General features: G+C 35.7%; 1 protein-coding gene across 1 annotated transcript in view; it reads right to left on the reverse strand.

Moving 5' to 3' along the window:
* Positions 1 to 11,412, reverse strand: part of LOC107638835 (serine/threonine-protein phosphatase 6 regulatory subunit 3) — a gene marked incomplete in the record, with an annotated part of 11,652 nt that extends 240 nt beyond the window's left edge. Inside the window, 19 exon segments of the mRNA XM_016342234.2 lie at positions 1 to 1,298; positions 1,423 to 1,493; positions 2,471 to 2,500; positions 3,242 to 3,383; positions 3,834 to 3,916; positions 4,117 to 4,239; positions 4,360 to 4,525; positions 4,604 to 4,707; positions 4,864 to 4,961; positions 5,512 to 5,708; positions 5,829 to 5,923; positions 6,718 to 6,834; positions 7,032 to 7,091; positions 7,745 to 7,798; positions 8,712 to 8,786; positions 8,861 to 8,936; positions 9,024 to 9,110; positions 10,109 to 10,212; positions 11,069 to 11,412. Coding sequence (XP_016197720.1) covers positions 722 to 1,298; positions 1,423 to 1,493; positions 2,471 to 2,500; positions 3,242 to 3,383; positions 3,834 to 3,916; positions 4,117 to 4,239; positions 4,360 to 4,525; positions 4,604 to 4,707; positions 4,864 to 4,961; positions 5,512 to 5,708; positions 5,829 to 5,923; positions 6,718 to 6,834; positions 7,032 to 7,091; positions 7,745 to 7,798; positions 8,712 to 8,786; positions 8,861 to 8,936; positions 9,024 to 9,110; positions 10,109 to 10,212; positions 11,069 to 11,107 — 2,298 coding nt within the window.

Consider the following 11,412-nt stretch of genomic DNA (forward strand, 5'->3'; position numbering starts at 1 on the left):
GAGTGACGAGATCGAAGTTAATGATTAGAGCCTAAATCATGTATAATACGACAGTTATGTGTAACTCGTCACATCAACTAAACAGCCTATTCAAGTAGGTTTTGGAAGGAATTTATACAATATGCTTAAGAAACCAACCAGTACAGGTTTCAGAATCCAGAGTATAAATGTATAATTTTAACAACTTTATTGAGAGCTCAACTACACATACCCTATCTCTTCATTTGTTCCCTTGGAGCACAAGTGCAACTCGCACTCATCAAGCTATCTGGTAGTAACAATCCGCGCGACCTGATCTTTGAGTTAACCAGTTGAGTAAGGGACTTCCCTTCCTATAAAAAATCATATAAGGTTACATTAAGAGAAAGAACAAGTCAAGGCAAGGAACTCATTTCCAGACCTAAACACTGGGAATGACGAGACGTACTTTATATGAACAGTTCATGAAAGAGGTGAAAATTCAGTAGCACCCTAACTGGACGAGCTAAAAATTGATATGAACAGGTGAAGAATTCAGTTGCACCTAACAGCATGAGCTAAAGCTCATTACACAGTGAATCTCTAGCTTCAGAACTAGGTGGGGATAACAAATCAATATTCCTATTAAAAATTGAAAGAGCACACATCGGTGTCCTATTTGCCGGCCAAACTCCAGAATTTATCTTCCCACCTGGTTAAATGTTGCATAGTTAGCCACCCTAGCAATTCACAGGAATTTACATTAGCTACTTGTACTTTCAGTCACTTTTTTGTCATCTGCTGTATCCTGCTTCTTGTCCTGACCATCAACCAATTCCTGATCCACAGAAGTAGCAGCATGTAAATCCAGATTTTCACTTTGTGTTTGAACTGGTTCACAGGTTTCAGTGCTTGGTCTCTCATCAAGAGATTCTGATGGTTCAGAATCCACTGGTTCATCCTTTGTAGGCGGATCACCAGATGAGTCAGATGATGGCTTAGTTGTGTCAGGATCTATGGTCCCTGATTTGATCTCAGGTTCTCCATTGGGAAGACCAGAAGGGTCACCAGCATCAGAAGACTCCCTCCATTCAACCCACTCAACTGGTTTTTCAGTTCCGTCATTTTCTAATTTTTGTATTGCTTCAGGTGATGATGTTGCAGTGTCTGCTAACTCCTCATCTTCACCCCCAGTTACATTATCATCTCTACTGGTATTGATGGCACTCTCCTCAGCATTAGGTGATGAAGAAGCAAGAGAGGCAGTTGAGCGCTCATTGACTGCCCGATCTCTATCCTCCTCGAAAGCAAACCAGTTGGAATTCGTAAAGAGAGACCCACTGCAAGTGGCAAGGCAAATGTTGAGAAAAACAAACCAAAGCAAAATTAACAGAACAGAAATGATAGTTCATTCCACTTAGAAAACTGAAATAATAATGACAAAAAAAAAGGCATGCCATTCACCTTTCATGGTCCTCTCCCAACCGTAAAGAAGAAATAACCACCTCTGCAGATTCATCATCAAAATAGACATCCTGCTATACATAATCATTAATATCAGAAGCTTCATTATGGTCATGAAACAAATCTAAGAAGAAACATAAGAAGTGAAAAAGACAATCATGATAATCACAATTTTAAAAAAAGAAAAGGATAAAATAAATTGTGCAGTGACTGCAGAGATTTGTGCAGGTGAAAACTTAAGATATACAGAGCTGGGATTGAATTCCAGAATACACACCTTGTAGCTAAGATCATGGAAACAGACATCCACGAATCACTACTACTTCTACCAACCCAAATGGTTGGAGACACTATCATAGACCACAACAAAAAAATATAAAATATACAAAGGGCTTGTAGAAAAGGCATAAACTATGGATATTCAAAAGAAATGTAGAAACATTAAGTATTCTCGATATTGAGGCACTATTATTGATGAAAACTCACACCAAGTTGGTATAGATAGTCTCTTTGTTTTGTCATACAGTTCATATATATTCTCTATCAACTAACAAAAATAGCTCAAATTGGATTTCAACTTCCTCATATTCCCTTCTTTCTTAGGTTGGTCTATAATTATTAATATCAAAATAGCCAATTCAAGCAAAGACTGCAAACAGTAAATTATAAAATAACACCTAGAAAATGCATTCAGTCAAGAAATTCACAAGAAAAACAACAAAGCTTAAATTCCAATAACCCACTCACTATAAGATCAAAAGTTTCCCAAGGTTAGGTGCATTAAACAAGCAGTCTAAAGCTCATATAACAGTATATGGAGACTGGAAGATCAAACATCTATGCCTGTATTGTATGCACAACATACTTGAGAGGTGAATGGTGAACCTAACTAATGCCCTAATGTAGCACAAATCTTGCACAAGACATTACCTTTTCCATCTAGGTTTAAATTGTTCATGTGAGAACATCCAAGTAATTAACTTCCACAAAGGTAATTATAAATTCAGTTCACCACAAGTCCTAGTACTAAGGAAAATAAAAAGCATACCTCATCATCTCGTTCAAGTGAGCCATGAACCTGAAACACATTTAGGTCAAGAATTAAGAACTATAGAAGACATTATGTTGATAAGTAATGGTACCAAAACAATAGTAAACAAAGCAGGATAATAATTGCCATTGAACTTTTGGAAGAAATTAACTATCAACCACTACAAAAAGCAGGAAGCGGTCCATGAAGAAAACATGCAAAAAGCACAAACTGACTATTTGTTGGAAAATTTTCATCAGCAATTTCACAAAATAAGTAGCAGCTGGTGAAATTGAGAAGAGTTTATTGGCAGTTTTCAGTAAGAACCACAATTTCCATTAAATTAAAGAACCTGAATAACATGCAAATTCCAAAAAAGCTGAAAAACTATGTGCTTTTCACCCTGCTTGGAATTGATTATAACAATGGAAAAACTGTTGCAACTCACTTTCTCGTACACTTGTACCTACCAGACAATTTCATAAATTACTCTTTTAGGCCTTCTTGGACCCAGAAAAAAGCTGTTGCATTTGAGTTAAATCACCTGATATTTTGACACTCCACACAACTTATCATTTTAGGTATTCAGTTTACTTCCAGCCATTTTTAATAAGACTGTTTAACTGGCAACAATAATAACAGATCAAGAACCAATACTATTAAGTTGATAAAATAAACCTTGAAATGCTCTTATGAAAAATTATACATGTTTAGTTTCAAAATTCAGGCCTATAAATAATGACACTAAGAAAAGCACATTCAGCTTTGGACTAATGTAAGCAACTTTACCTCTTCAATGTCTTCATTATTGTAAATACCATAACGGAAGGCCTGACTTAGGTTATTTGCCAAGGCTGCAACATCATAGTCCCGATCCTGGTAATCATCCTCATCACTATCCCTATTCCTGTCATGCAACGCTGTCGGTCTCCTGTAACAACCAATTTGTTTATAGTTGTTAGAAGACAACAGACATACATAAAACTGCACTTTGTGACCCACACTAAGATGGAGACTAAAGAGTTAGAAGAGAACCCACACAAAAGCCGCCACAGGTCATAACCCCAACAATTATAAGAATTTATTTTCAATGACCAAAAAGAGTCACAGTCAAGCTCTTTTGGTTTCAACGCGCACACTGACTGTAATTCTTTTTTGTAGCAGGATAAAAAATGAGTGAATGACTACAATCCCACAAACTTCAAACAGATGGTAGAGTAATATTCACAACGGAGCTAAAACACTCAATAGGATCTTTTCCATCGTAAATAGCATGCAGTCATCCAGGAGGGGGCAAATTTAATTTAAAGCTCATTTAGAGTACACGTGCTGATCAACCATTTGTTAGAAAGAATATGGAGCTAAGACAAATAGAACATACCCACATGCCCACTGATAGACATTTTCCACAGCATTCCGCTTTGATAGAATGTTCATGTACCAATCTGTCCATTCACTGTATCTCTGCGAATACAGAAAAGTTTGAGAAAGGGAGCTCAGGATAGACAGTGTCAACATTCATTTTATGCAATTAAAAGCTAAAACAACAGACATTCACTTACTGAAAAAAGCTGGTTGAACAATAGACATCAAACAGTATAGCCATACAAGTTTAAGCACTATAAAATCCTACCACAATAATTGCTGCAGACATAGTAACAGACCTGCAAATGTTCCTGAATCACACTGTTGTTATTGCCAAACTGGACAAGTTTGTTAGATATGCGAGTTAAGTGTCCTATGCTTCCTATCCTAGGTGGTGCTTTGTTTTCAGCATGTGTTGTTGGCTGCAAGATATTTGCAAATACAAATCGGATCATTAAAATGTTATTCATCTATATACAGATGAACATATTTAAACAAAAAATTTGTTCGAGACATGAACTATAGAAAAAATGCTGATGCACCTTGTTTGCACCAGATTCCAACGTGTTATGTTTTTCTGCTTGAATAATTCGCCCAACAAAATCACAATCACGGAGAAGATGTTCCACGAGAGAAGAATTCTTACTCTCCAAGCATGAAATTATGATATTTTCAACATGGTGATGCAAAAAGTTATTGTATGGGTACCTACAATATTCAAACAGTGTATTAGCAATAAAATTGGATAACTCTACCCCCACAAATAACAGAATTACTAAAACTTACTCAAAGAACAAGTCTATAATTCTTTGTACTGCTCCAAGATCAATCAATTTCTTTTCAGCAGCTTCACTACCAACAGTTACCAAGACCGATAGAAATTCTACAATCTGAAAGGATGTGTTCTATTAATAATTTAAAATCAAAGCAAAGCTGAAATTACCATTCAACATCTTCAAAACCATGGTTCAGGGTTTAAAATAGCAGTAGCAAAGGTCAACCACCAATGACTAAATCTCAAAAAGCAATGCATTTTGTCCACATACCTTCAAACGATGTTTTCCGAGAGGTGGTTGTAACTTGCCAAAGGTGGTTAGCAACTGACTTTCGGCAGAAGAAATATCCAAAAGCTTGAGTAGATCACCTACAGAAAAGAGACTGATGAGCATTTATTTTCTCCAGCAGCTTTCAAAATAAATCATGAAAACAAGACAAGTACACATGCCAAAACTAACTTAACTAATTGAAATGAACCCACTTAGTACAAAACACTTGTCAAATATTAGCCCTGGCGCCAAAAGCAAATGAGCTTAGATGGCATTCCATAACACCCAAGTCAGAGATAAACGACACACAAGGTCTTCATTTGGATGGGTCTAATCTAGGCAGTTAACAGGAATATAAAACATGATGAGTTCCCTGGAAAGAGGACCGAACTCAAACCACAGCCATTCAGTTTCTCTCATTTCAAAAGCCTTATTCCTAAACTAGACCTATAGAGAATTCCCTAACAAGCATCATAGTGGTGAAGGCAGGTTGGCTGACATCTGTCAACACCATCTGCAATAATGGCACTGGGGTAGCTATTAAAAAACATTATTTTAGACCTCATATGTTCTTATGATCCTAAAACAAATAAAGTTTTCTAACATCAAACAAGGAAGTAATAGGTTCTTTCTGGGAAGAAATTTTACCTAGGTTCTCAAGCATGCCATCAACGGTTTCAGGATTTGCAGTTACCGTAGAGCCATTATTCATTTTATATGCATTAAATCCTCCAATAGTAAGTTTCTTAGGATCTAGCAAAGATATACATATGGACAGAGAGTTAACAAGAACAGATTTTGGCCGAGAGTCCTCCAGAGCATGCCGGAATAATCTTCCTATGAAGCTGCAGATAGAAGATAATATAAGATATTAGTAAACAAAGAACACTTAATGTACCAACCTCAAGTCCCTAAAAATCAATATATGGTAGCATTCGTTTATAAAAGCTGTCTTGGGAGTATACCTCGGGCTTTTTATTTTGGAACAAAGCCCTGCTGGAGCACATCGTGTAATAGCACACAGGGTTTCTGCTGCATTAGCATGCACCTCAGGAGAATCCTGTAAAAACCACAGTAGAGGAATGTACTGTTAACATCATTCCCTAACCTCATTTCATAAAGAGAAATAGAGAATACGGTTACGTGCATTATCATTACACCATTCACTCGAGCTTCTCAGCAACAGGTCAAATGTTGCAGGGACCTTTTGATTACTAGGATATGTTTGCTCAGAAGGTAAAATATGGTTATTTCTTTCTTGGATATTGTTAAGATCCAATTGCAAGGCATGGGGACTTGAGTCCCACATTTAAAATATAGGAGGTTAATTGCTGGTTTACAAGCCCTTGATCTCTGCAACCCACTACGCTAGGTTTTTGTTGTGTGATTCTTCCCAAGGTTCTTATCGATTGATATCAAAGCCTTCCACCATGACTCTAAACTGAAATCAGGCAATGTGAGTGGTGTCTAACAACATCATAGTCTTCCACTAGGACAACTCCCCTGGCTTAGTGCACAACCATCCTGTAGGGGCACTAGGGCTGTGAAATTATGTTAGGATTCATACGCAAGATATGCGACTTGAGTCCCATTTCAGAAGTAGGGATCTATAGCCTTGTGCTCTCTAACCACAATAGCTAGCTTTTGTGGAGCGGTTCTACCAGTTCTTATCAGATTCTTGAGAATAGTGTGCTTGATTCATTTATGGCTTTTCTTCATTTATCTTGGTGTATATTATCTTCTTGCAAACAATATACTTTTTTAATTAAAAAAAATATCCCACTCCCACATAGTAGCATATCGACAACTGGGTTTTCCATATTTTTATATATTTTGAAAACCAACATTACTTACTGAAGAACTGAACTTGTCAACAATCATATCAAGCACATCAGTGTCTTCAATCCACTTCATTGCATCCACATGATTTACATACATATGCTCATCAGCACCAATCAAGCGTATCAAAACCTGGGTTTTAAGGGACAGAAAAAAGAAAAATTATTACCAAGATAACAATTTACTTGCACACTACAATACAAGGGAATAGAAATCTTAGTTACCCGTGGAAGTAAATATCTTTTTAAGACTAAAATAATATAATGCATGTGACCAGCAAAAGTAATATCATTAAAAAAATTCAAATATATTTTGTGCCATAAACCAACCTCCATGACAGATGTAATTCCAATCAAATCGACTAGTTTATTCACAATTTCCTGGTGAGCCTGGATAGCCATAAGGACAACATATTAGCAATTACAACTACACAGAAGCACAGCGCAATATATACCACAAAATGCAGAAAAGTTCAGACCTCAACATTTTGAACTTTCAAAACAATGACAAATAGTTACAATTAATTCATTATGCAACACTAGCGGCTTAAAAAGGATACTTTTAGATTTTTTTTTTAGGTATCTGTACAATGAAAAGGAGGAAGATAAATAGTTTGCATAGAGGAAGAAAGCTACATTTTGAGGAAGTGATTAAGAGTTTAACGACTGTTACTTCCAAGCATGGAAGGGATGTGAAGTAGGAAGAAGAAAATAGAATGAGTAGTTACCGTTGGTTGCTTCTAAGAAGTGGGTGATGGTGGTTTTTTCATAGGAGTAAAATAGATAGATGAAATTTGGCACAAAAATTGGTCAGGCTCCTTCAAATATTGTATAGACATAGATGTATAGATTTAGACGTACATATAATAAATCCTCAAGAGAGGACAAAGAGGCAAAACTTGTAATTATCATAACAATTAATTAGCAATATTGAAAAGAAAATGTCTAGTTCTGCAATAATCACGTCCACTATACGATTCAATGTGATACAGAGATGTTTCTATGTGGAATAAATAAATAAATAAAAGATGGGGTGGACTTACTTGAACATATTGCACAAAAGGAACTGTCTTCCGTAACAACAGGCATACAACTACCTAACAACATAAGAACTTGATAAATATGCACCCAAGATTATTTGTTTAGAAGATATTATAATAAATTAAAATGAGCGACAAGGAAAATAAACAGAACATAGTTATCAAATAATTATTCAAATTGTAAATCAAGAATGACATTGAATAAAAAAACAATTAGAAGAAATTAAAGAATAAGGAGTGAAAAGTAAACCTGCATATATATCATAGATCATATACATAATGTATATGCAGAATATATCAGAATCTGTGTTATATCACGGCAAAATACTAAATGTACTAACTTTAAACCATATACCACAGGCAGGATATCAAAGAATTATAAGATTATGTTATATCCCATCCTCCTCCTTCGCTCTAGCATTTTTTTTCCCCTTTATAGAACTTCATCATTTGCTCTATTCTTCTCACACTGCACCATCACACAAGGGACATACTAAGTCATGATAGGAATTTTGCCCATCTGTCCTTAGTTTATTTAAGGTAAAATGTGAAAATTTCAGGGTCTTTTCGGCTTTGGATCATGTCAGGTCTTCATCACCAACTCAAATTTTCTAATGCAACCCAGAAAAACTCAAGAGGACCCTGAATCCTAGAACACGATTCATGCAGCAATTCACTCTCCAATTGGGATTGTCTGTGTCGCAAATCGTATCACACCAGTCAACACAAATCACAAACCACAAGATTTCTACAACTATGAAACATACTGCTAATTTCTAATTTTGTAGAGCAAGTTTAGACCAACTCAACCAGCATTAGTTTTGAAATCGCAAATAAGTTTGAGGTTACAAAGCAGAATAACCCTTTGTGCGAAATTTTACTTCTAGTCAAGCTCAACTCTTCCCACTCCAAAAGTAATTTTTACAGTGACCAAGCATGCAGTAAAATTCAAATCTCACTAAATCAGTACCTTGCAAAAATATCCAGCAAGTAAATTTCCATGAGAGTGATCTGGCTCCAAAAAGGAGAACAACTTAGTCATCAACTGCCCAAAAAAAAAAAATGAATCAGATCTTCTCAAAAATAGTGAGAAAAAATCATTTAGATATAATGTCTTACTTCCTCATCCTCTACAAGAGTCGTGAGTATAGCATCAACTTCGCAGGTGAATACCTCACAAGCAATAAAAGGGAACCTGTTACAGAATAATAGGAAAAACATGTATCATCACAAAAATCTACCAAACAGGAACTTAAAGCAATATCCAATCCAAGCAACCTACTTGAAAGTTCGCTTCTTTTCAGCATCCTCAGCAGCTTCTTCAACGATGTAACGTATCAATTGTTCAACCTGTGCTTTTCCAGACAAACTGCAGTACAGCAGTAGACAACATAAAACCATTAAATGAAAAAAGAAAAACAACAGTACTTCACCAATCAGATAGAGGGTAACCTAACTGTCTTGGGGTGAGGGTGGGATAGACAAAACCATCAAGAATGACCAGTTTAAAAGTGTTTCCAATAAAAATAATTTGAAATAGGACATAATTTGAAATGGGACTTTGTTGTTTCACTGTAACAATTGGCCAATCACATAATATAGTATCAATAAGGGACTAATTTATCTAGAACACAATTACACAACCAATATCAAAAGTTTAAGAATACGGAGTTAAAATCATAGGCAGCAAGAGACAACATCAAGGAGTTTATTAGACAAAATCTGTGTCTTTTCCTAAGTGGCTGTTTCAATATGTGGTGTTGTGGATTGGGGAAGGGGGGGATGAAGAATCCACCTAAGCATCCATAAAATAGTTTTACCAAAAAAAATTACACTAAGATACTTCATTAACATCATCCTGGGAAAATTAATCAAAGCAGGAACAATAAATAACTGAAACTGCAGTATGAATTAAGAAAGTCAACTAATAACAGGGTTAATAGAGTTATTCAATTTATCTTTTCACTGTGTATACTTTAGTCTTTGGTTTTCAATTATTTCATTGTAGACCCATAATTACCAATAATCTATGGTGTTTTACTATTGTCATCATGGCAACCTTTCATCTAAATTATGTCACCAAGCGACAGATCACAATGAAAATATGTTAATAAATAATCATGTTAATATGAACGGCTTTAATTATTTCAAGCAAGTCTCTTGTCATACCATTCCCACCCATAAGCAGTATTCATAAGAAAAGTAATTATTCATAAGCTGAGATCTTAAGCTGTCTAATGAATAATATTATAGTTCACTACATAGAGACCAGTTTCGTCAAAAGAAAACAAAAGCAGATAAAACGACTAAAACAAAGCCAAAAAAATTCTAATAAGAAATTCATCCTAACAGAAATAAGAGTATTACAAATTTATAAGGCGACTATTAAGAGCTTTGCATTCTTGTATAATTTCATCTTCATCAAGTAGTTCTTCCAAAGTGAAATTGTCCCTATCCAAAATGGTCTCCACCTGCAATATAATACAATACACATAACAAATAATAAAATCACTAACAAATTGAAGTTAAATCGATTTCAGACTCCCAAAGAAATAAGGAATAAACGCAATCCAAATTTTAACTCTAGACTACAGGTTGCAAGCTTTCCTACACCTTTGAGAAAAAAGATTTTATTTGGAATATCAAAGAAAATGTTAGAAATGAATTGCGTCTTTGTTAGTTGTGAAAATAAACCTTCTCATAAATTACAATGCAGCAGATTATGTACATACTACTACTGTTACACTGATCTTACGAACTCAAACATTTCTGAATTCATTCAAAGCAAATTTAAGCCAACAACCACCTCTCAGTATCGTTGGTTTAGTATAATATCTGCAAAGAATTCCCCCAAGAGAACCTAAAATTCATGTGACAGTAACTACAAACAGTAAGACGTACAAGAAATCCATCGCCGTACTATTCAGGCAGGGATCTTCATGCACCAAACAAAACATCCAAGATTATGGAATAGTATATCAAATTTCAAAAACATCATTTCATGTAACACTGCGCAAATTTCACCACCAAAAAGAAAAATTCACATCGACCAATCATGGCAAAGCACCGATCACTCTGATTCTCACAATAGCAACAGCATCAGATTCCACAATCAATCATCCAAAAACTAAATCAAATCAATCGCATAGTAAATTAATTGCAAGAACCCTCCGTACGGCCACATTTTCCATAGAACCAAACGGAAAATCAAATCCGAGCAAACACCACATAAATTAAAACAACCAACAAATCAGTGCACTAAAGCAGCTTGCAGAACAACGCACAAAAATCGAAGAAGTATATGAAATGAGAGAGTACGGAACTCACAGGAGACGCAGTAGACAAGCCAGCCATGCGCCAAAACATCTTGAATTCTCAGAGGAGGAAGAAGAAAGAATCGGATCTGGCAGGGCGCAGAAACCCTAGCGGCTCGGGTTCCCAAATCGAATCAGGAACGGGGGAAACCCTAGAATCGGGAACAGCGAGGAGGTTGGATAGATCGAAATGGAAGCGAAAAGCAGAGAGAAAGAGAGAGTGAAAACCAAAAACCACCTTAAATCGCGGGAGAAAAGATTGTTTACAAGCAAATGAATAGCATAGCACTGCAACCTTTCATCAAAGCATTCATTCGTATATATATATTTACTGTGAATGTGAATTTTGAAATTTGC

Source organism: Arachis ipaensis, chromosome B04 (assembly GCF_000816755.2).
Source record: "Arachis ipaensis cultivar K30076 chromosome B04, Araip1.1, whole genome shotgun sequence".
In the NCBI taxonomy this organism is placed as follows: Eukaryota; Viridiplantae; Streptophyta; class Magnoliopsida; order Fabales; family Fabaceae; genus Arachis; species Arachis ipaensis.